The sequence below is a fragment of the Carcharhinus amblyrhynchos genome, chromosome 2, assembly GCF_965287045.1.
Source record: "Carcharhinus amblyrhynchos chromosome 2, sCarAmb.v2.hapA, whole genome shotgun sequence".
NCBI lineage: Eukaryota > Metazoa > Chordata > Chondrichthyes > Carcharhiniformes > Carcharhinidae > Carcharhinus > Carcharhinus amblyrhynchos.
The window spans coordinates 75,057,857-75,084,728 of NC_137325.1; the positions used below are offsets into that span (position 1 = coordinate 75,057,857).

The 26,872-nt window shown below is 41.1% G+C and overlaps 1 protein-coding gene across 12 annotated transcripts in view; it reads right to left on the reverse strand.

Annotated features, from left to right (window-relative positions):
* The window catches only part of phf14 (PHD finger protein 14), a 230,068-nt gene that overhangs the window by 13,430 nt on the left and 189,766 nt on the right, over window positions 1-26,872 (reverse strand). For 6 of the 12 annotated variants that reach the window (XR_013888988.1, XR_013888985.1, XR_013888983.1 and 3 more), the window contains one exon: window positions 5,561-5,663. The exons of 5 other annotated variants lie outside the window; for them this stretch is intronic. Coding sequence is in view for 1 of the 7 variants with exons in the window: in XM_080207504.1 (XP_080063630.1) it covers window positions 5,583-5,663 (81 nt within the window). In the remaining 6 variants the exon portion in view is untranslated. Of the gene's footprint in view, window positions 1-5,560; window positions 5,719-26,872 lie in introns of all 12 variants that reach the window. One more of the 12 variants, XR_013888984.1, reaches the window with a different exon arrangement.

Consider the following 26,872-nt stretch of genomic DNA (forward strand, 5'->3'; position numbering starts at 1 on the left):
CAACCAAGAGCAGCCCTCATACGACCCATCGCGTGTATGCCCCTTTTTGGGCAACAAGGCGGACTGAAGCACCTGTAGATTAAAAGAGAAAAACATCAGTATCATCCACATCCTTATACATTCCCAGGGACGTCCCAAGGCTCCTGAACCTTATTTAAAACAGCCTCCTAAATCCCTCCATCTCCATCCCGCCTATCTAAGTAGCTCTTAAACAACTCCAGCGTGCCTGCCTCCATCACCTTGCTTGGCAGAGCATTCCATACCCCCACTACCCTCTGTGTGAAAAACTTCCCTCTGACATCCGAATTATACCTCGCCTCCCCCTCACCCTAAACCCGTGGCCCCTCGTAATGTGCGTTTCCAAACGAGGAAAAAGCTTACCACTGTTTATTCTATCTATACCCTTCATAATCTTATATACCTCTATTAGATCTCCCCTCAGTCGCCGTCCTTTCAAAGGAAAACAGCCCCAATTTGCTCAATCTTTCCTCATAACCCAGTCCTTCCATACCAGGCAGCATCCTGGTAAACCTCCTCTGCACTCTCTCAAGGGTCTCCACGTCTTTCCGGTAGTAAGGTGACCAGAACTGGACACAGTACTCCAAAAGCGGCCTAACCAACGTTCTATACAACTGCAACATTAGACTCCAGCTCTTTTAGTCTATACACCTTCCTATAAAGGCTAACATACCATAAGCTTTCTTCACAACCTTCCCCACTTGTACTGAAAAGAGTAGTCCTCTTTTCAAAGGCCAGGTTGCCTTTCAGTGCATGTGCCTTTTTTGCAAACAGCTTGACTATAGTACCAGCTTTTATCCAAAACTGACCAGCTCTGAAAGAACAAAGTCCACCAATCTAACTTAGTCATAATCCCTGGCAAGACCTAATAGGATTGTTCCAGCAACAATGAGAATGCTCACTGAAATATCAAATTATCTGATGAAAGGTAATCAACCTGAAATGAGAACTCTGTTACTCTCTCCACAGATTCTGATTTCAGATGCCCAATACACATCTATCTTACCTACGGTCCCTCAATTTTAATTTCAAAGCATATTTTAAAATAAATACCCTTTTTGTTTAAAAAATCCTCAATTAATGACAAAATTTAACGTTAGAAAAGTATCACAACTGGTAAGTTTTAGGATTGGTATTACACAAAGGTTGTGGTAAAAGCTACTTTTAAATGTTAAGAGCTCTTTTAAAAAAGTGAAGTATATCCCCAGAAATACAATGAAGAATACAAAATGAAAAGTGCCTAATAACCTAACGCTAGTTGCTCTCCCCAAAGATTAACAATAAGCAATCGGCCATGTATCTACTGATTTATACTGTCTGTCTCAGTAAAGTTTTCAGCAAAACAGAGATAGAAGCAATCATTCAGGTCCCAAATATGCGTTACACAGTCAGGCATTAAACGAAAGCATTGACTGCAAGCTTTGGCCAAGCTCAAGATTTTGTACAGATAATAACAGACAAGAGCAGCCCTCGTACGACCCATCACGTGTATGCCCCTTTTTGGGCAACAAGGCGGATTGAAATAATGCAGCTCACTGCAAATGGTATAAAAAAACTCCTTCTGATTGAGCTAAGTTAATCTGATCGAGCTAAATTAATCTGATCATAACTGTTGTTTTGTACATATGATGTGGAGATGCCAGCGTTGGACTTGGGTAAACACAGTAAGAATTCTCACAACACCAGGTTAAAGTCCAACAGGTTTATTTGGTACGCCACTAGCTTTCGGAACGCTATGCCTTTGTCAGGTGAGTGGAGAGTTCTGATCATACTTGATCGACTTGTACGCCCAAGCCATCAGGTGCGTCAACACAGATTCATCAACCGCACTCAAGACAGCCCCAAACATCACCCAAGCACAATGCAACGCCATCCACACTCTCAAGACCAGCCGCAACATCGTCATCAAACCGGCAAAGGAGGGGCCACCGTCATACTGAACAGAACGGATTACTGCAAAGAAGCGTACCAACTGAACGAGGAACACTACAGACAATTACCCACAGATCCAACCAAAGAACACACCCGTCAACTCAATACTCTGATCAAAGCCTTTGATTCGGACCAGAAGAGCACCCTCTGTGCTCTCATCCCACGTACTCCCCGCGTTGGAGATCTCTACTGTCTCCCAAAGATACACAAGGCAAACACACCTGGCCGTCCCATCGTATCGGGCAATGGGACCCTGTGCAAGAACCTCTCCGGCTATGTTGAAGGCATCCTGAAACCCATTGTACAAAGAACCCCCAGCTTTTGTTGCGACACTACGGGCTTCCTACAGAAACTCAGCACACATGAAGCAGTTGAACCAGGGGCTCTCCTCGTCACAATGGATGCCTCGGTGCTCCACAACAGCATCCCCACGACAATGGCATTGCTGCAACTGCCTCAGTACTCAACGCCGACAACTACCAGTTCCCAGATGCAATTTTGCAAGTCATCCGCTTCATCCTGGACCACAGTCTTCACCTTCAACAACCAGTTCTTCATCCAGACACACGGAACAGCCGCAGGGACCAAATTCGCACCTCAATATGCCAACATCTTCACGCACAGGCTCGACCAAGACTTCTTCACCGCACAGGACCTTCAATCAATACTATACACTAGATACATCGAAGACATTTTCTTCTTTTGGACTCATGGTGAACAATCACTGAAACAAATATATGATGACATCAACAAGTTCCATCCCACCATCAGACTCACCATGGACTATTCTCCGGAATCAGTTGTATGCTTGGATACACGCATCTTCATTAAGGACGGTCAGCTCAGCACCTCATTGTACCGCAAGCCCACTGATAACCTCATGATGCTCCACTTCTCCAGTTTCCATCCTAAATATGTTTAAGAAGCCATCCCCTACAGACAAGCCCTCCAGATACACAGGATGTGCTCAGAAGGAGGATCGCAACAGACACCTCCAGATGCTGAAAGATGTCCTCATAAGAGCTGGATATCACTCATCGATCGATAGTTCTGACATGCCACAGCGAAAAACCAGACAGAATACCCTTCGTTGTCCAGTACTTCTCCGGAGCGGAGAAGCTATGGCATCTTCTCCGCAGTCTTCAACATGTCATTGATGAAGATGAATATCTTGCCAGGGCCATCCCCACACCCCCACTTCTTGCCTTCAAACAACTGCACAACCTCAAACAGGCCATGGTCCGCAGCAAACCACCCAGCCTTCAGGAGAACAGTGAGCACAACACCATACAACCCTGCCACAGCAACCTCTGCAAAACTGACCAGCTCTGAAAGAACAAAACCCACCAACCTAGACAGTAGGATGCTGGATCACTGACACGGATGCCATCATCTCACGTGAGAACACCATCCACCAGATACATGGCACATACTGTTGCAACTCGGCCAACGTTTTCTACTGATACACTGCAGGAAGGGTTGTCCCGAGACATGGTACACTGGGGAGACCATGCAGATGCTACGACAACGGATGAACGAACACCACTCGACAATCACGAGGCAAGACTGTTCCCTTCCTGTTGGCGATTACTTGAGCGGTCACGGGCATTCGGCCTCTGATCTTCGGGTAAACGTTCTCCAAGGCAGCCTTCACGACATACAACAGCGCAGAGTCGCTGAGCAGAAACTGGTAGCCAAGTTCCGCATACATGAGGACGGCCTCAACTGGCATCTTGGATTCATGTCACACTATCTGTAGCCTCCATGACTTGCCTGAACTTGCAACATCTCACTTACTTTCCTCACTTACTGGAGACAATACGCATTTCTTTAACCTATGCTTAATGCTATCTCCACTCACATTGTCTGCATCTTTAAGACTTGAAAGCAGATTAGCTGTAAAGACCCGCATTCTAATCAGTATTCTGTAAACCATGAGTGCCTTTACGTGCCCTGTTTATGATCAGAACTCTCCACTCACCTGACAAAGGAACAGCGTTCCGAAAACTAGTCGCGTTTACTACCAAATAAACCTATTGTGAGGCTTATTACTGTTTTGTACATATTAATCTGTACCTAGTCTAATCACAAGTTTTTACTTTCTACTTTTGAAGAGATTGAAGTAACATCTGTGGGGAAGGCATAAATATCAAATTCAATTCACAAGGTATTGTTGTACCAATGAGTTATATTAACATACCCATAAACAGAAGATGCTTAGATTAGCTTATAACTAGTACTGTTGGACTTAAAAGAATAAAGTGAACACACTAAACTGATAACATAAATTAACTTGGAAATTATGGATTTCTCAACCATATTAATATTTCGCTATAATGACAGACTGTTCAACTGATGGAACCCATTATTTTTGAAAATGGTCAACATGCTTACCACAAGCACTTGACTGACATCAACACAGCAAGGTTCTCTGTAATAATTCTGTATTCAAAGTTCTGATTGCCATTTATCAAAAGTAGCGCTGAGTATATCTAGTCTTCACCAAGGTAACATGTGGATAATTGCTACAATAACACTAGTGGTTTTTTAAAGCTACAGCCTGGAGCTTCAAATTTTATTTAAAAATTAATATATTACCTTTATTTCAATCTAGCACTGTAATCTTTCTCATATTTAGATTTTACTTAAATCCATTAGCATTTGTGGCTGGACATCTTCGTGTAAACATATATATTAGCAAATGTGTCTTAGATACAACAGAATGAACAGATAAAATTATGAATGAATTTTGTTTGCAACTACTGATTTAGCAAAAAATGCAAGTTTATACATCTAAATATGCAGATTTACAAACAGTATCAACTAATTTAAATATGTAAGAAATTATTATCTGCATTTTATTCTGCCCTGTAGCCAGTCCTAGAGCAAGAATATAAAGTACACTGACATTAAAGGGTTAAGCAGCTGCGCTGTAAAGGTAACTTTGTAAATTAACGTATGATATTCACCAAGCCTCACATCCCAATTTGATCAAGGAACCAGTGGTAGATTTAAATAAACTTTTTAACAAAGTTGTAAATGGAACATAATACAGGAGAAAATTATTCATACCAGGACAGAGACACGACTGATTGATTTAGATGAATATGCTAAAAAGAAGTAGATGGAATAAATCAGATCACACAATGACGTGTTTGTTTAAATTGAATTAACCATTCTACATATTGATCTCCTGTGGTCAGGCTGTTAACAAGATTTAGAGACCAACACAACAGGTAACAACCATGGTTTATCAAGTCTGAATCTATTAAGTTTGCTTATCCTCTTGTTAACATCCAGACCAGAAACTCCAAGGTGTTTTATGAGGTTAGCCTGGACCCTATGTTTTACATTTGGTTTTGGCATGAGTGAGCATAAGGCGTTTCACTCAAATGACCCACCCACAAAGAAGCTTTTGTCAAACAAACTTTATTTAAGAACATTGTTAAAATCTAATAAAAAGAATTAGCATAATGTTTACCAACTACAAGACTGAAACATGCCACAGTATAACTCCTAATAGCTAGCTATCTCTGTTGTTCCAAGTTAACCACCATCCCACAGACACGCACCCTTCTTTAGACTTAGCACAAAAAGCAAGTATGCTCACGTGATGCTGGATCTTCAGCTTTTTAACACCTGCTGTGAATTGGTCCTTTGAATGTTGGATCAAATCTCTGAGGCTCCCCAGTCTTGGAACTTTCAAAATGCCTCTGGAGAGAGAAAGACAGAGAGACACTGCCTTCTTCCACCAGCTTCTGGCAACAACTAAAACAAAACTAAAACTAAAATCTGTGGGGAAAAAAAACTGTACTCAGTCACATGACAAACTGTCAATCAACCCCAATCAAGCTCCACTCAGCAATCCTAGGGAACACATTAAAACCACAGAACACTGCATTAGTCCAGATTAAAAATAAACATGATATCAATTATACTGCCTAAGCAACAATAAATGAAACCAGCTATAGATAACATGGTGTCGACAAATTTCCAGAAACTACAGAAATGTCCTGCAAGAAACATGATAAACAAACATTTCTTAAAGGCACAGTACTGCCAAACTCTAAAAGTGTTAATATCAAAGCTGTCACTCTGGTAAAACCTTTCAGGAAGTTGTAAGTCAGGAATTATTCACAGTAAACACCATTGAGAGATAATGGTTAAGTATTAAATGGAATGAGGATATTTCAACCTGTGATAATGGACAACTTACTGACCTAGGGAGTGGAAGTGACCCAGTACTCTACACATTTGCAGAAACAGGTAAAATTAAGATGGTACAATCAAAGGGAGGGGGGAGGGTAGCAGTTACATCAATCAACTATCATAGGTATAATAAAAAGGGTGCATTTTAGGGCAAACTTCAGCAATTTTCAAGGGAATAGACAATAGATTTGATCACCCTTAGAGATGGAAGCATATTCCTCTTAGTGATCACGTTGGTAAGTGTTTAAAATCAGACAACTACAATAATTCCTGGTTTAATTATTTATGTTACTGAAAAGACAACTTGAAATGAAACAGCATTAAGCCAATCAGATTTTCCCATCACAACCCATGTAAAAGCTATAGTGTGGCTCTTTCTCATCAGAAAAAAAATGCTATGACTCCCAGCCTCTCTTGCTCAGCACTTTTCTTTCCTGATCCCTCTTCTGAACTCAAGAACAGCAAAAGTGAGATGGTGAAAGCAAGCGAGGGCCTGAAAGGAATTGTGAAGGGTGAGTCAGCGGTTGGGAGTGTTTTACAGGAGGGTCAGGTAGCAGGAGAGGCAGTGAGCAGGATCTTTAGGGAACAGGAGGTCCTGTGAGCCGGATGGGCAGCAAGTGGGAGTGTGTTGGCAAGTGGGAGAGACAATGGGTGGGAAGGTCAGGAAGCAGGAGAAGCTGCTCCAAATTGATGTTGATTGGTCATGTGACATTGTGTCTGCTTAGCACAAAATAACACAAACATCCTGATGCTAGGTGTGCTTTGTGAGAGATGTTAAGCAGAAAAATTAAATCAAGACAACTTAAAACTGGAGCTTACACTGTCTGCAGTTAAAGGAAATAGTGCATTGAAATTTATATGTCATCCATAGAACAACAAACAGTTGAAAAAAAATATTGAGTTGTAAGCCTTGACCATTTTACCCCATGAGTACAGGTTCAGGTCTGATTCTGGGATTCCCATATAAAAGGAAAACTGCAGGATCACCTACCTACAGTCCAAATGCTACTAGTTTGTAAGGTCAGTCTGCAGCTTTTCATTGCACATAACCTGTCACAATTCTAATCTGAAAGTCATTTTCAGAATCTCTACCTAGCTTGTGACCGGAAACCAGTTTTCAATGAAAGTGACCATGGAAGTGCAAATAAGGTCAATACTTCTTTTCCACAGAATAAATTACAGATCTTTGGAGAAGTTACAATTCCCATAACATATTCTTAAATCTGAGCACCAATGCTTTCTTAGCTGAAACGTTTTTAAAATTAATTTGGAAATAACTCTACCATTCTGCAGCAGTCACACAGGATGCATGACACAGAAACAGGCAATTTGGCCCAGCCAGTCCATGTCTGTGTTTATACTCCACTTGAGCCTTCTTCTATTTTTCTTCATCTAAATCTACCATCATAAATCTGTATTTCCTTTCCCTCATATGCTTGCCTAACTTTCTATTAAATGCAGCTGTACTATTCACTTCAACAGTCCAAGTGATAGTGAGTTGGCACTCTCTCTCTCTCTACAATATCAAGTCCTTTTATTACCTGTAAAGCATCCATTGCCTTGTACCTAAGCTTTAACTTTTTTGGAGTTTTGGTATCATCCTTATCAATTTTTATTTATACCTTCTCCAGTGCCTCAATCGGTCAATTTTTATATTATGGGGATTAAAACTGCACAGTCTGGTGTAACTATGGTTCTATACAAGTTTAGCACAAGTTCCCTGTGCAACAAATTTAGTGATTTATTAATCTGCAGCCCTAAATTTCTTTGCTCTTCTTTTAGATTCATAACCAGATTTCCTACCAAAATACATCACTTCACCTAGTAATATCAAATTTTTTATTCTGAGCGCAAAACATCTGCCTAGATACCTTGGCCAACATTCCACCCTCAGCTAACACCTCAACAAGGATTACGTCATTGTTCAATCATTTGATTTTTTTTTAGGGCACACTGTGCATATATTAGTTCATGTTTGTCTACAAAACAATAGCACTGCATGTCAAAAGTTAGTCTTTGGTATGAAGCCCTTTAGAGATCATGCATATGTAATAAACTATGTAAACGCAAGTTTTTTAGTTGTTCCTAATAAAGCTGCCAAAAATATATTGAGGAAAATAGAGAAGAAATGTAACTTTAACTTCTAATTCAGATGTTTCGTGTTGAAAAGGTTACAGAAGCCAAATCTTTGACATTATATAATAACAAATAAAGGGCAGCTATGCAGCAAACAAACTGGCACCAAGCCATACTTACTTGAAACAGATATGTGCTCTAGGGTATGAGTAAGTGGTAAATGATTTGTATTGATGCATCTGCAAAAGTGACAAACTCTCACTCCAAAATATTGCCAGTATGACTCTGCTTCATGATCTGCCTTGTTCACTGAAGTTAACCAGAAATTTCAGATAACTTAAAGCAGAATATTAAAAAGTCTGTTCCAAATCTTGTTTAAAAAAAACACTTGCCAGAAGTAAAAGGTCATCTGAAATTATGGTAGTTTTTTTCACTTTCTCCTAATCACGTTTATTACAAGAACCTGGGAGTTTGGTACTTCCATGGTCATATCAGTACGGTTGCAAGACATTCATGGCTCTCAGCAGTATTTCTACAATTCCAAAATCAAGGAAAAATGAGAGGGGAAGCTAAAAGAATCAAAAGTTCAAAGATACATGAGAAAGCTTTCTTCAGAAAGTTGAATGATTTTCATAAAACATAGATTAAATGCCTGAATGCAAGAGGGGGAGGAAACGCAAGCAAAGATTGAGAGACTAGATCCTTTCTCATCAACCTAGATACCCATTAATGACTTTCGGTATTCTTTTGAGTACTCAGATATGACACCTCTCCTGTTTGTTTCTCTCTTAACCAAAGAATAAACTAATATTAAATGTGCCTTCACTCAGTATCGATTTCCACTTCATGATGGAAATTCCAATGATGCAGGCCAACTGACAAAAATACGCAATGCAATTGTGACATTAGAAAACACCTCAGAGTCCAAGTTTGAGCGTATGAGAGGAATCCAGAGAAGAGTGTTTTCATTCTTAGGATTTTATGTTGAAAAACTATCCATTATAAAGTTACTGTGAATGAATAGTACAACTTCAACCATGTGCTAACTCTGCTGCCTTAATATATGCACGTACTTACACCCTCCGTGATGCACCAGGATAGGCTGTGCAGATGTTGCCTGCTGTATAATACAGAACTGCAGAAAACTAAGTTGCGAAAAATAAGCCAAATGGTATCTTAAGGAGACATTCCATATTTTTCAACAAGTTTAATTTCCACTGAGAAAGAAAGACTCTACAAGAAGCATGCACCACTATGGCAAACTAAGTTAAGGATGGCAAAAAATTGGCAAGAGAAAACATACAATGCCGCAAAAACCAGTGGCAGCCCAGAGATGGGAAACTAGAAAAGAATAACTGAAAAAAAGTGCAAAATTGGAGTTTGAGAGAAAACCAGTATTAGGGTCTCTTACAATGGTTTTCTCGTTATATTTAAAACCATCGTTCCCCTCAAGTAGCCAGACAAAGTAACAGTGGTTTCAAGGTAATTTATTATCGAAAACTATAGCTATAGGACTCTGAAAGATGTCATACAGACCGGAGTGAAAAATTCAGAAATACATAGGCAATTAAACTCTCAGCTTCGATTACAAGTAATTAGTGCATATCAATAAAAAGAACAGTTGTCTCCATCCAATCAAAAGGTTACATCATATAAAAGTACAGTTTTTAAAACCAATCACAATCATCTTATACTTGCTTAATTATCATAGAATCCCTTCAGAAGGAGGCCACTCAGCCCACCAAACCCACACCGACAACAATCTTACCCAGATCCCACGCCACAACACTAAGGGGCAATTTAGCATGGTCAAATGACCTAACCCGCAAATCTTTGGGCTGTGGGAGGAAACCCATGCAGAGACAGGGAGAATGTGCAAACCCCACACAGATGGGAACCTATGGCTGGAATTGAACCCAAGTCTCTGGTGCTGAAAGCCAGCAGTGGTAACCACTGTGCTACCCCATTATAATATCCAAATGATGCAAGGTTTTTAACTTGCCTCAACTGAGTGTTGTTTTCCAACTATCTCTGGTTATTGGAACATGGATTGCTCCCTTGTCCAATAGAGATATCTGATGTAATGAGCTACGCCCAGACAACCTTGGTGCTTGTCTGTGAAGGCACTTATAAGACGACTTTTGTTATTCATAGCAACTTGTGTGATTTTTAAACTTGATGCTATTAACCCTTTCAACTAGCAAGAAATATAAAAACAGACAGTAAAATATTCTACAAGTAAGTAAAAAGAAAAAAAGTGTAGCTAAAGTGAATGCTGAACCTTTAAAGGGCGAGACTAGGAAATTAACAGGAAGCAAGAAAATGGCAGAGTTTGAGCAAGTACATACAAACATATGAACAGGAGCAGTAGTAGGCCTCTCAAGCCTGTTCTGCCATTCAATAAGATCATGGTTGATCTATTTGTGCTCAGTTCTACATCCCTATCCACCCCGATAACTCTGATTCCCTTACCTAACAAGAATCTGTACTTCTGTCTTAAATATTCAATGATCCTGCTTCCACTGCCTCCTGAGACAGAGTTCCAAAGTTGCAAAACCCTCAGAAAAAAATTCTTTTCATCTCTGTCCTACAAGGGCTACTTGAATTTTAAACCAGTATCCTCTAGTTCTGGAAACTGGAGGCATCCTTTCCACATTCACTTTGTCAATATTGTTCAGGATCTTATACACATCAATCAAGTCACCCCTCACTTTTCTAAGTTCTAGTGGAGACAAGTCTGCCTTTACAATCTTTCCTCATAAAACAACATGTTTATTCCAGGTATCAATTTAGTAAACCTTCACTGAACCATTGCTGGTGTATTTACATCTTTCCTTAATTAAGGAGAAATGGCACAATATTTTCAAGATGTGGTCTCACCAATGCCCTGTGAAACAGAAGCATAACATTCGTAAAAGTGAAGATGCTATGCTTCAGTTATGTTCAATTCCCCACATAAAAGATAGCATTTCATTAGCCTTCTTGATTACATGCAAACAGCATACTAATTTTTTAAGACTCATGCAGAACACCTGGATCTTTCTGCACCTCGCTATTCTGTAGTCATTCACCATTTAAATAATACTCTCATTTTTATTCTTTCTACCAATTGAACAACTTCACATTTTCGAACATTATACTCCATATTTTTGCTCACTCGCTCAACCTATCTTTATCCATCAGCAAACTCTATGTCTTCTTCACAACATACTTTTCTATCTTTGTGCCAACTCCAAATTTAGCTACCATGTTTAGCTCTCCTCATTTAAGTAACTGATGCAAATTGTACAAAGATGAGGCCCCATTACAAACCCCTTTGAGCTCCACTCGTCACAGCCTACGAAGTATTTGTATCTGCCTTCACAGTAGAAGCAGCAAAAAGCATCCCAAGCATAATAAAAAAAAAAGAAAGGAAGAAAGAAACCTATGACTATTGGACCACTAGAAAAAAGATACTAGGAAACCTAACTATACAGAAAGCTAGTTGTCCCCTGGGCCTGATTGCCTGCATCCTAGGAACCATGAAATGTCTATAGCCAACAGGGCCAAGGAAAATCCCAAGGATTTTAAGCATATATTAAGAGCAAGAGGGTAGCATGAGGAAGAGTAGGCCCACTCAAGGACAATGGAGGGAAGTTATGCATGGAGCCAAAGTGGGTGAGATCCTTCATGAATACTTCATATCAGTATTCACCAAGGAGGACATGCAATTCTTGAGGTTAGGGATGGGTGTGTGAACGCAAGAGAATGTCAATATATCGAAGAAGTGTTGGGCATCCTAAATTTCATTAAGGTAGGCAAGTCCATGGAGCTGGATGGGGTCAATGCCTGGTTACTGTGAGAGGCAAGGGAAGAAATAGCTGGGGCCTTAACAGTTATCTTTACATCCTATTTGACCACAAGTGAGGCTCCAGAGGACAATGCTGTTCCCTTTTTTAAGAAAGGGAGGAAAGTTAATCCAGGCAATTGTAGGCTGGTGACCCTGACATCTGTGGTGGGGAAGGTTTTGGAGAAGATACTGAGGGACAGGATAAATGCATTTCTGGAAGTAAATGGGCTAATTAGTGACAACAGCATGGTTTTGCATGTGGAAGGTCATGCCTCACCAACTTGATTGAGTTTTTTGAAGAAGTGAAGAAAATTGATGAGGGAAGGGCTATGGATGTAATTTACATAGACTTTGGTGTTTTGACAAGATGCACATGGCAGATTGGCACAAAAACAAAGATCACATGGGATTCGGGGTGGGCTGGCTAGATGGATACAGAACTGGCTTGGTCATAGAAGACAGAGTATCAATGGAAGGATGTTTTTCAGAATGGAGATCTGTAGCTATTGGCATTCTTCAGGGATCAGTGCTGGAACCTCTGTTTGTAGTATATGTAAATGATCTGGAGGAAAATGTGGATGGTCTGATTAGCAAGTCTGCAGATGACAAAGATTGGTGGAGTTGCTGATAGTGCTGGGGATTGTCAGAAGATACAACAGAATATTGCTAGATTGGAGACTTGGGCAGAGAAATGGTAGATGGGGTTTAATCCTGATAAATGTCTGGTGATGTATTTGGGAGGATCAAATTTAGGTGTGAATTATACAGTAAATGGCAGAACCCTTCGGAAAATTAACATATAGCGTGATCTGGACATGCAGGTCCACAGTTCCCCGAAAGTGGTAACACAGGTAGCCAAGGTGATTAAGAAGGCATATAGCATGCTTGCCTTCATCAGCCAGGGAATTGAGTACAACAGCTGAGAAATCATGTTGCAGCTATATAAAACATCGGTTAGGTTGCATTTGGAGCATTGTATGCAGTCCTGAACACACTACCCGAAGGACTTGGGAACTTTGAAGAGAATGCAAAGAAGGTTCACCAGGATGTTACCTGGTCTTAAAGGCGTTGGCTATGAGGAGGGGATGAATAAACTAGGAAAGATTGAGGCTGAGGGGAAACCTGATAGAGGTCTACAAAATTATGAGGGGAGTAGGCAGGGTAGATAGTCAGAGGTTTTTACCCAGGGTGGAAGTGTTAGTTGCAAGGAGGTTCAAGGTAAGAAGGGAAATAAGTTTAAAAATCTAGATTTTTTATCCACAAGAGAGTCAAAGGGTGTGTGGGGGAAAGTGGGGGGAGCGTGGAGGAGAGGGGCAGGCAAGAAAGTGGAGTTGAGGCCACAATCAGAACATTCAGGTCATTAGGCTCAATTGTTTACTCCAGCTCCTATTTCTTATGATCTTACATTGCAGACCAAGGCACAGTGGCTCAAAGAATTTTCAAGGTAGGAAAGAGCAGAACAGATGTGTGGTAGTAATAGGAGACCTCATACTTAGGAGTAAAGATTACACCTTTTCAGCCAAGAACGATTATTCTGAAGGACGTCTTACCTATTGAGTGCTAGGTAAGCGATATGTTAGTGGCTGCAGAGGATGTTAGAAGGGAGGGAATAAATCCAGTTGTCATGTTGCAACAAATGACAAAGGCAGGATTAGGGAACAGATCCTGCTGAAAGAGAATCAGCATTATAAATCAGGATCTTGAGAATTATAATCTCTGGATTATTTCCTGAGTAACTTACAAATTGGCATATGAGCAGGCAAGAGCAAGAGAGTTAACATAAGAAATAGGAGCAGGAGTAGGCCATCTAGCCCCTCGAGCCTGCCCCACCATTCAACAAGATCATGGCTGATCTGAAGTGGCTCGGTTCCACTTTCCCGCCTTCTCCCCATAACCCTTAATCCCCTTGCCTACCAAAAACCCATCTACCCGCGTCTTAAATATATTTAGCGAGACAGCCTCCACCACTTCAACGGGCAGAGAATTCCAGAGATTCACCACCCTTTGAGTGAAGAAGTTCCTCCTCAACTCCGTTTTAAACTGCCCCCCACCACCCCCCCCGCCCTTATCTTGAGGCTGTGCCCTCTAGTCCTACTGTCCTTTCTGAGCAGGAAGAACCTCTCCACCTCTACCCTACCCATCCCATTCATCATCTTATACGTCTCAATGAGATCTCCCCTCATCCTTCTAAACTCTAATGAGTACAAGCCTAGTTTATTCAGCCTCTCCTCATAGCTCAACCCCCTCAACTCCAGTATCAGCCTAGTGAACCTCCTCTGCACTCCCTCCAAGGCCAAAATATCCTTGCGCAAGTGCAGCGACCAAAACTGCACACAGTACTCCAGCTGCGGCCTCACCAGTGCCCTGTACAGTTGCAGCAAGACCTCCCTACTTTTATATTCAATCCCCCTCGCTATGAAGGCCAGCATCCCATTCGCCTTCCTGACCACCTGCTGCACCTGCAGGCTGGGTTTTTGCAACTCATGCACAAGGACCCCCCAGGTCCCTCTGCACCGTAGCATGATGCAGCTTTTTGCCATGTAAATAGTAGTCCTTCCTACCATTATTCCTACCGAAGTGGACAACCTCACACTTGCCAACATTATATTCCATCTGCCAGTTCCTCGCCCATTCGCTCAGCCTATCTAGATCCCGCTGCAGACTTTCCACACCCTCTGCACAATTTGCCGTTCCACCAATCTTTGTGTCATCAGCAAATTTCGACACCTTACACTCGGTTCCCTCCTCCAGATCATCTATATAAATGGTAAATAGCTGAGGCCCCAGCACTGATCCCTGGGGCACTCCACTAGTCACCAACCGCCAATCCGAATAGCACCCATTGACACCCACTCTCTGCCTCCTATTTGACAGCCAATCCCCTACCCATGCTAACACCCTACCCCCAACTCCATGCCCCCTAACCTCCTGTAACAACCTCTTGTGCGGCACCTTATCAAACGCCTTCTGAAAATCAAGAAACACCACATCCACCAGTTCCCCTCTATCCACCGCAGTAGACACATCCTCATAGAATTCCAATAAATTCATCAGACACGACTTCCCCTTAATGAAACCGTGCTGCGTGTGCTCTGTCAAACAATTCTCCTCAAGATGCCTCACTATTTTCTCCTTAATTACGGATTCAAGCATTTTACCTACAACAGACGTTAAACTAACCAGCCTATAATTCCCTGCCTTTTGCCTGCTACCCTTTTTAAACAGCGGCGTAACATTAGCTGTTTTCCAATCTTCCGGCACTTCCCCGGAATCCAGCGAGGTTTGGAAAATAATCATCAAGGCATCCACTATCACCTCCGCCATTTCTTTCAGAACCCTTGGATGCATTCCATCCGGTCCTGGGGACTTATCCACCATCAGTCCCTCTTATGATCTTACATTGCAGAGCAAGGCACTGTGGCTCAAAGGATTTTCAAGGTAGGAAAGAGCAGAACAGATGTGTGGTAGTAATAGGAGACCTCATACTTAGGGGTATGTAACATAACTGAAGGCCTGATGTGGGAGAAAATGGGTTCATATTCCTTCCCATGGGGCACTGGCAACAGTTCCGGGACAGGAAGGAGCTCTGTCTATGTGACAGGCTCACTTGTAAGGAATGGGATCTATGTCCTAGCAGAAAGAGTAAATGGGGAGGTGGCAAAGGCTTTAAACTAGCTTTAAAATGGGAGGAGGAAACAAAAAGCAATATAATTGTAAACAAAGTAGTGGAGCATAGTAACGAATAAATTGAGGAGGATATTGATGTCAAAGGAATAAACCCAACTATAGGAAGAATAGGGACGTCAAGTTGGAGGGTAAAAATCGAGATGTGGTGGAGGAACAAAAGGCTCTTGAAGTACAAATATACCAATCCCTAAAAGTTTTGCCACAGATTAATATAGTCATTAATAAAAAAGATATTTCCATGGATGATGCTAAGAAAGTCTGAATACACACATCAGAAAATATATTGCATCAGTACATAAGATAATCACCAAGAAATCCAATTGGAAATTCATAAAGCACCTCTTTACCCAAAGAGTGGAATATGTGGAACTCATGACCACCAAGAGTGTCTGATGCAGTTTAGATGTCTGGTGTTGTGAAACTTCTTAAAGGGAAACCAGATAAATAGATGTGGGAGAAGGAAATGCAGTGTTATACTAATAGATTTAAGCAAAGAGATGAGAGGACGCAGACATGGAGCAATGATATTGGCATGGACTGTTGGGCAGAATGGTCCATTCCTATGCCATATATCCATGTAATCTGCATACCGGTATAGTTAGGAAGTCCGCATGGGTAATTCCTCAATTCTGTGCTCCCTATGAGCCAGTGACAAGGCTGCAACTTTGCAACCTTTCTGCTCCAACATATGCGTCTTGCAAATTTTGCTTCCCAAGGGAACATCAAATGCAAAATTTCTGCACAAAGCACAGCTATTGCAGTATTAAAGCAATTTAACTGGTGTCAAATATACTTACATGAATTGGTATGAATTTCTAAAATTTTACCAGCATGTACTGTAATTAGCATTTAGGCATATTCACACAGGAGAACCTTTCCTAAGATCTGCCACAATGGAACAAAACAATTTATTTCCAATGCAACTGATAAAAACCTACAATTTGTAGCAAACATTCATAGGCTAATCCATTTGTTAATCTTTCTGCAAGTAGTTGAAAGGGCCTCATGGGTGAATGACGTATCCATTAGGGAAATAAATCCACCAACATTACTTAGTCCAGCTATATGCTACTCCAGATCCACAGCAATGCAGCTGACTCTTAACTGCCTTCTGAAATGGTTTTACACATCAAGCATTTGTACCAAACTGCAACAGAAAATTTGAATAAAACCAAATATACTATACCAACTTAGGAAATGAGAGTGACAAAAGCAGCCTCTATGCAGTCAACCCTGCAAAGTCTTCCACACTAACGTCTGGAGGACTTGCGCTAAAATTTGGAGAGCTGTCCACAGGCTAATCAAGCAATAGCTTGACAATCATAGTCATCTTTATAACTAATATCCCAGATTCCTCCATCATTGAAGGTGCCAATCTTTGGGCGATTTGATTCACCCCACATGATTTTAAGAAATGGCCGAAAGCACTGAAAACAGCAATGACTTAGGCCCAACAAGACCTCAGCTAGTGTACTGAAGACTTATGCTCCAGCTGCTTGAGTGCAGCTAGGAACCTGACATCTACCTAATGACACAGAAAATTGTCCAACTATGTCTTGCCTACAAAACGCAGGACAAATACAATCCAGTCCATCACTGTCCCATCAGTTTACTCTGGATCATCAGCAAAATGATGGGAAGTGTCATTAACAGTGCTAAGTGGCTCTTACACAGCAATAACTTGCTCAGAAATGCTCAGTTTGAGTGCTGCTAGGACCAATTGGCTCCCGAGTTCATTAATGCCTGGCTCTAAACATTGGCAAAAGAACTGAATTTAAAACTTGGGGTAAGAGTGACTGTCTTTGACATCAAGGCAGCATTCAATTAAGTATGGCATTAAGGAAGCTGGGTCATTGAATTTATTCGAGGTTGAGTTGGACCGATTGTTGATAGACAAGGGAGTCAAGGGTTATGTGGGACAGAAGGATCTATGATGTTACTGAATGGCGGAATGGGCTTGAAGGGCCGAATGGCCAACTTCTGCTCCTAAGTCCCAGAATCCTATACATTCCTATCAGCCCCAGCAAGACTAAAGGCAATGAGATAGAGGGAAATCTCTACTGGTTGGAATCGCACCTGGCACAAAAGAAGATGGTTATGGTTGTTGGAGGTCAAACATTCCAGGAGACCCCAGGACAACATTGCAGGGGTTCCTTAGGATGCTGTCCCCGTCTCAATCATATTCAGCTGCTGCAATGCCCTTCTCATCATCTTACGGTTACAGTCAAATGTTCGACTGCAGCAGTCAGTACCATTCCCGACTCCACAGATACTGAAAGAGCCCGTATCCAAATGCAGCAAGAGATTTACAACATTCAGACTTTAGCTGATAAGTGGCAAATAACAACATGGACACACTGACTTCAAGTTAATTTACTCAGTAAAAAATAAAGTTTTTAAAAGTTTATTTATTAGTCACAAGTAAGGCTCACATTAACATTGCAATGAAGTTACTGTGACACTCCCCTGGTCACCACACTCCAGTGCCTGTTTCGGTCAATGCACCTAACCAGCACTTCTTTCAGGCTGTCGGAGGACACTGGAGCAACTAGAGGAAACCCATGCAGACACAGGGAGAACGTGCAGATTCCGCACAGACAGTGATCCCCAAGCCAGGAATTGAACTTCGGTCCCAGGCGCTGTGAGGCAGTAGTGCAAACCACTGTGCCACCGTAGCACCCCTAAATTTGATGATGTTTCAAATAGTTCAGTTACTATCATCCAACCCAGTTGTGGCACATCTTTGAAAAAGTTTGATAAGCCACATGAACTTCTAGTCCCATTTCTTGTGCGCATAGCTTAAGAATCACAATTGAAAAGAATGGAAGAAAATAGTAAAAAATAATGATAGGTGACCTAAGCAGCGGAGTTGTGGAGCTCCTCCACATTTTGAGGCCAGTGGAGGGAGTGACATAGAAGATTGCACCAATATCGGATTTCAACTCATCAAGAATGTATAGAGGAGACAACAAAAATGAATAACCACATTTAGATAACTTGATCCAAATTTAGGGTGGAGCAATAGTATCAGCTTTTGTTTTTGGGTTTGAAGTAATTCAGTGGGAAAATGGATGGTGGGAAACTGGTGTAAAATAAAGTACAAATTTTAGTGACATCATAAAGTAGAGGAAGAAAAGAAAGTGAAATAGAAAAAAAGTTGGAGGCTACTGATTAGATCGATTATCTGGTATCCTGTTCAGAGGAGGTTTTATTCAGTGGAAGATGTAATTGGGAGGGTAAAGTGCCTGTGATTGGAGAAGGGAAAGGAAACATGTAAATGTGACAGAGGTTAGGAGGGGTAAAGAGTAAGGTTAAAGAGGTAAAAAGTGAATATACAAATCAATTAATTCCAGGAGCAGCAGTCTGAGTATGTATGTGAATAGATGTAGGAGAGTTCAGGTTATGATTTTTTGGTTCAATAGAAATGAGGGTGGAAAAAAAAACAATAGTAAACATCATTGAAACATCAACGAGTTCTTACACTTTCAGACATTAAGCAGTCTCACTTTTTCCCAAATATTATTAAACAGAATGACCTTCATTTAACTAAAAACACTTCAAAATTGAAAACAAAAATGTTATTAAATTTTCATGTTTCTCAGATAATTTTTACCTCCAACAACTTAATTTAATCCAGTAATTTTTTTATCTGGCCGGAAATGTTAATGAGAAATGCTTCCACTAACCAATTAAATGTATTTTCATTTAGTATTGCTTCATGGCTGTACTGCTCTTCAAAATGATGTCTTCGTTATTTGGAAGGGACAACAAACATTGTAAATGGGCAAAGAGGATATCCCATGTGGAAAATAAAATACAATTTGCCTTCACTTGAATGAAGCTTTTAAATCTCTGCAAAACTCTTTCAAGTATAAACCACTGAGTAATGATCTTTGTCTTTAATTTTCTTCCACCAATAAACCCAGAGTGAGACAACTGACTGACTTAATTAGGCTAACTTAATTATGTGCTCTCTCCAGTCAACATGTAGCACTACCTTTGCTTAATGCCAGTGCTTGTAAAGTTAATCATCATTCTAAAACCAAAGTCATCAAGTTGTGTGTTAAATAGCTAGTCAAGGCTAAATGATGTAACTCATGTATGATTCTACAAAAAAAATGCAACTCTGGAAACAATGTGGATTACTGTACAAGATAACAAAAATACAAAGCAAATAAAATTAACCACTATTCACTTTCAGAAACAAATGAAAGTAGAAAACAAACATCCTTCCCATCAAGTGATTTTTTTAAACAATTCAGTGTTTGAATCAGCATGAGTTTTTATGGAACTGAATGATAATGTCAGCTGCCACTTGTGGCTACAATAATTAAGTGGTATGTCAGTCTACTTAATCTAACTCAGTGCTGTACAAATGGCATAATAGACTGAAGTCTCCTCTAGCCACTGAAAATTAATGGAATGACCTTTAATACCTCTGGAGACACTTGCCATTTTTTCTAATCCTCTTAAAGCTGCTTACTGAGTACTTTTGATTAATAGCACCAACTTAAGTAAACCGTAGATCTTTGCTCACATATATCTCTAAAATAAGGAAAAGTAAACCCTAAAAACTTATCCTTGTTTGCCATGAGTATTAACTACACTAGTATTTAGTTGCACCTTCAACAAAGTAACTGCAACTAACAATCTATTCCTTACTCGATATTTTATTTATTGGTTCTATGAAGTTTCACTCTTTCACACACAGCTCAATGGCCAATGTAGTAGTTTGTTCTATGCACATGCAAACTCAAACGATGGTAATGGAGAAAAATCCGATTTACATTATGCACAATTTCATAAAAACAGACAACTTGTAACAAATGACAGCATATTAAACATAAGGCATAAACCATCAATTGAATGCTAGTGCAATTTGGAGAGAAAAGTTTGTGAAAGCTCTCAGTTTCAGCAGAGCCTGCAGAATGTGCCAAAATATTTGCACATTCAGCTTTGTGCAGGTTTGCTTCATTAGCTTTTTTGAAAAGAGTTAGGACATTTAGGTTTTATTTGTAGCAAGATAGAGAATTGAAAAACAGGGAAGTTCTGCTAAATCTGTACCAAACCTTGGTTCAGTAACATTTTACAGTACATTTCAGAGCATGCTGTTCGAATTGCTGTATTACAAAAACGATGGTGAGATTGTAGAACTTGGTACACAGAAGTGTTTGAAATGAATAGAATGCATATAGAATGGATGCATATAAAGGGGAGGCAAATACGAAAGCAAGAAGGCAAGAGAGAGTTTCAACAATAGATTGAGATAAGAAAAAAAATAGGATATAATTCAAGTGGAGCATAAACACTGGCTTGGACTGATTGGCCTGAATGGCCTAGGGTCAATTACCCTATGTAATCCTGTGCATTTAAGTTCAATCAAGACCATCGAAAATAAATTCTGTTTGCAAGGCTTTAGTCCTTTGTTTTTATTCTAATTCAATCAAATCAAGTCCAATTCAGAGTGTCAACAAGTTGAGACATTCCCGATCCAAGCTGATAAGACAGGGCTCTCACCTCCTGTCTTGGGCTTGATCTACATTATCCAAGCTGATTGGAGCAGGGATAGCTTCTCCTTCAAGGCTTGACCTTACTTGCATCTTAGCCAAAAGGCTCTTTTAAAAATTGCTTCAAATGAAGCTAAAATGTAACCTAATGACTTCAACCAAGCACAGCATGTCAATACTACACTTGATCTTAGCCAAAAGGCCGAGAAGCGTAAAAACATACCTACCATGGCATATCCAGACAAAATTAGATAGATTTAGCCCAAAGAGAGAAATGATTCTCAATGAATTAGAGACAAAAACTGTTTGAACTAATATTTTTGTCATATTGCATGTCATACTGTCGTCATATTTAGACTGGAAGCAAAGCTGAAAAGTGTAAAATAAATTCGGATTAGTGCTTCTACTTTTGAAGTAAATTAAGATAAAGGATATATGCAAATTAAAACCAACATCAGAATCTAAAATTCTACCTTCTTCACTATGTTATTCCAAATGAAAGTTCTGAAAAAGCAAAGTCAAACAATTGCTCGGCAGCATAATTGAGAAATTTTGGAAAAAGCTATGGAAAACTGGAAACATGCAACCAGGCATATGAGGCATTTCAGAAGAAGAACTAAAAGAAAATCTTTTGTTGAGCTTTTAGGAAAAGTATAAATTGAATCCCATAAGTTTTATCAAAAAACTATATTCAAAATGGTTCAGAAGGCTATTTGGACTTCAAGTGCTGTGGGAGGCTGCTGGGAAGATTTACTCAAAATAAAGAAATAAAGTTCAGAAAAATGGAAGCAGAGCAAACAGAACAGAAAATAAAGAATGGGAAGCCTGTAGGGAAATGGGAGAAGATTAGTGAGAGGGAAGGGAATGTTTTTCATTTGAGCTTTGTGGTATTTCTCTGAGATTGCACTGGTTGAGTGGCTCTCATTTTTAAGATTGCTTCGTAGCAACTTTATAGTTGCAGCTTCCTTGAGTGCTTGTGTGATGGCACGCTCTTTGGAGTTAAACTGCGTAGAAATTATGGAGGGTGTAGACTGTTTTCATTATCTTGTCTATAGAATCAGTGCAGATGTATTCTTTTAATTCATCTGACAGTTTTTCTGAAACATCTTCACTCAAATCTAGTAAATATTCATTTTTAGCAATGTTAATGTTCAAATAATAAGCTGCATCAAAAAAACACTGTCGTTGCTATTTTGCCACAGTTACCCAATTCCATTAACCACCCATCATTTGGTATCCCTTTGGACCTTGTCACCCTGATCACTCCCATCAATCCCACTCCATTGCTCGTGAAAACAACTTCTCTAGGCAAGATAACTGTTTCTAGGCTCCCCTTACCATCTGCTATTTTTATTCTCCACCAACAATTTCAGGGTCCATTGCTGCCGCTACCCACTGCTGGCAGCCATATTGCATCATGTGTTCCAGCCCTCCTTGTGAGCCAGACATGTCCACCAAATAAATTCACCCCTTAAAAACCAATCAAAATACTCTGGGTGACAAACATCAAGTATTTATTATTACACATTGTAGCTCACCTGCTAAACAGCACCACTCTGTGGCAAAAATTAAGTATAGATATTTTACACTGATTTTCACAGAACTGCACTGCAGCGTGAAGAATACCACAGGGCTGTATCAAAAACTGGACAGAGAAAAATTTCTGCTAATCAAACAAAACAGATTGGTTTGCAATTTTGGTGTCACAGCCTTTTGGTGCTAGCATTCGAGCCTCTGAGTTAGAACGTGTGGTTTCAAGCCCGATTCCACATACTAAAAATCACATTGCCAATGTAGTAATGAGAAAATACTGCACCATGTATTGTCTCTTAAATGAGGTATTAAACAAAGGCTGTGGCTGCAAGTTTAAACTGATACGGTGTCTCATTCGGCCCAACAGCCAAAAGATCAGGGGCAAACCTACCTCTGCTAGAAGCCATGGCTCAATTATACAGAGGATAATTTCCTGCATTTGTGGCTTCTGCCCTTTTGAGATTTAAGACATTCTGCTTCCAAGAGTGGCCAGACAATCGGCTGTCCCAGACCAGCCACAACAGAGGCAGCTTCAAGAGTGCTGGAAAGTATAGTTGGCGTTCAGCAGATTAGACTGACCTCACCAAGGGGAGTGAGGACTTTGGTGAGCCACATCAGTTGCAGGGAGGCTGCCAGGTTTTACTGGATAACATCCTCAGCTGGCAAAGTGCCCATCTGTAAAATATTAGTGGTGGCAAGAAGAGGACATTAATGGTCATTGGTAGGTCACTTAATGGTCTCAGCAGCACGGTGGCACAGTGGTTAGGACTGCTGCCTCAATGCCAGGGACCCAGATTCGATTCCCATCTTGGGTCACTGTGTGGAGTCTGCGAGCGTTTCCCAGCATCTGCATGGGTTTCCAGGTGCTCCAGTTTCCTCCCGCAGTTCAAAGAACGTGCCAGTTAGGTGCATTGGCCATGCTAAATTCTCTCCCAGTGTATCCAAACAAGTGCCAGACTGTGATGACTACGGGATTTTCACTGTTACTTCATTTCAGTGTTAATGCAATAATGTTGATAAAAATAAAAGGAGCACCTGTCATCTACCTTGCCACTGATAAAAATGAATGGAGGCAAGGTGGTGATGGGCATGGCATTTACCATTATCCCTTGTGATTTTGTGTCTTCCCACTTTGCTTCTGGAGTGGAGTAAGTGGTGTGGGGAGAACTGTCGGCATAAAACTTCTGTCCTTGTCTGTTTACCCAGCTTGACAGAAAAGATGCTATGACACTTTTGTAATATGATTTAATAATGTGGTATCAATATATGCAAAGTATAATTGTGTAGCATACTTAAAGGTTGTAGATGATGTCAACACTGATGAGAGAAAAGGGGACACGAGATTGTTTTGGAAGATAAGGCAAAGGAGAATCCAAAGAGCTTCTACAAATACATAAAAGGCAAAAGAGTAACTAGGGAGAGAGTAGGACCTCTTAAGGATCAACATGGTCATCTATGTGTGGACACACAAAAGATGGGCAAGATTCTAAATGAATATTTCTCAACAGTATTCACTGTTGAGAAAAGCACGGATGTTAGGGAACTTGGGGAAATAAATAGTGATGTCTTGAGGAGTGTACATATTACAGGGGAGGAGGTTCCAGAAGTCTTAAAGCGCATCAAGGTAAATAAATCCCTGGGACCTAATGAAAAAGTGTATCCCCAGGACGCTGTGGGAGGCTAGGGAGGAAATTGCAGGTCCCCTAGCAGAGATATTTGAATCATTGATAGTCACATGAAGTGCCTGAAGATTGGAGGGTGGTAACTGTTGTGCCCTTGCTTAAGACAGACTTCAGGGAAAAGCCTGGGAACTACAGTCTGGCGAGCCCACATCTATAATGGGTAAGTTGTTAGAAGATATCAGGATCTACAGGCATTTAGAGGCACAAGGACTGATTAGGGACAGTCAGCATGGCTTTGAGAGTGGAAAATCATGTTTCACAAATTTGATTGAGTTTTTTGAAGGGGTAACCAAGAAGATAAATGAGGGCAATGCAGTTGATGTTGTTTACATGGACTTTAGCAAGGCATCACATGGTAGGTTGTTGCATAAGGTTAAATCTCATGGGATCCAGGGTGAGGTAGCCAAATGGATACAAAATTGGCTTGATGATAGAAGGTTGTAGAGGGCTGTTTATGAAACTGGAGGCCTGTGACCAGCAGTATGCCTCAGATCGGTGCTGGGTCCACTGTTATTTGTCATTTATAAGAACATAAAGTAGGAGCAGGAGTAGGCCATCTGGCCTCTCGAGCCTGCTCCGCCATTCAATAAGAATCACTTCCCTCACCTCCTCAGGTTACTGTGGGAGGTGAGGCAAGTGATTGCAGAGCCCCTGGCGATGATCTTTGTATCGTCGATGGAGACGGGAGAGGTTCCGGAGGATTGCAGATGTGGTTCCTATTTTCAAGAAAGGGAACAGGGGTAGCCCGGGAAATTACCGACCGGTGAGTCTGACCTCAGTGGTTGGTAAGCTGATGGAGAGGATTCTGAGGGACAAGATTTATGAGCATTTAGAGAAGTTTAGAATAATCAAATAGTCAGCACGGCTTTATCAAGGGCAGGTCGTGCCTTACGAGCCTAGTTCAGTTCTTTGAAAATGTGACTGAACACATTGACGAAGGAAGAGCGGTGGATATGGTTTACATGGACTTCAGCAAGGCATTTGATAAGGTCCCCCATGCAAGACTTCTTGAGAAGGTGAGAGGGCATGGGATCCAAGGGGCTTTGGCCTTGTGGATCTAGAACTGGCTTGCCTGCAGAAGGCAGAGAGTGATTGTGGATGGGTCTTTTTCTGCATGGAGGTCGGTCACCATTGGAGTGCCCCAGGGATCTGTTCTAGGACCCTTGCTGTTTGTCATTTTCATAAATGACCTGAATGAAGAAGTGGAGGGATGGGTTAAGTAAGTTCGCCAACAATACGAAGGTTGGTGGTGTTGTGGATAGTCTGGAGGGATGTCAGAAGTTGCAGCATGACATAGATAGGATGCAAGACTGGGCGGAGAAGTGGCAGATGGACTTCAACCCAGATAAATGTGTAGTGGTCCACTGCGGCAGGACCAATGGGATGAAGGAATACAATATCAAGGGTAGGAGTCTTAGCGGTGTTGAGGAGCAGAAGGATCTTGGGGTCCAGGTCCATAGGACTCTTAAATCAGCCTCGCAGGTGGAGGATGTGGTCAAGAAGGCGTATGGTGTACTGGCCTTCATTAATCAAGGGATTGAGATTAGGAGTTGGGAGGTAATGCTGCAACTTTATAAGACCCTTGTCAGACCCCACTTGGAGTACTGTGCGCAATTCTGGTCGCCTCACTACAGGAAGGATATGGAGACTATTGAGAGGGTGCAGAGGAGATTTACAAGGATGTTGCCTGGATTGGGAGGCATGCCTTACGAAGATAGGTTGAAGGAGCTAGGTCTCTTCTCCCTGGAGAGATGAAGGTTGAGAGGTGGCCTGATAGAGGTTTATAAAATGTTGAGAGGAATAGATAGGGTGGATTCTCGGAGGCTATTTCCAGGGGCTGAAATGGTTGCTACGAGAGGACACAGGTTTAAGGTGCTCGGAAGCAAGTACAGAGGAGATGTTAGGGGTAAGTTTTTCATTCAGAGGGTAGTGAGTGGAATTGGCTGCTGTCAGTGGTGGTACAGGCGAACTCACTGGGGTCTTTTAAAAGACTTCTGGATGAGTATATGGGATTTAATGGGATTGGGAGTTACGGATAGTTCTATGGCTTGGTAGGTATGGATGTGATTGGCGCAACTTGTGGGCCGAAGGGTCTGTTTGTGCTATAGTGTTCTATGTTCTTAATTACCTGCTGCACCTGCAAACCAACTCCTTGAGATTCCTGCACAAGGACACCCAGATCTCTCTGCAGAGCAGCATGCTGCAATTCTTTACCATTTAAATAATTGTCCATTTTGCTGTTATTCCTACCAAAATGGATGACCTCCATAGAACCACAGAAAATTACAGCTCAGAAACAGGCCTTTTGGCCCTTCTCGTCTGTGCCAAACCATTTTTTACATAGTCCCACTGACCTGCACTTGGACCATATCCCCTCCACACCCCTCCCATCCATGTAC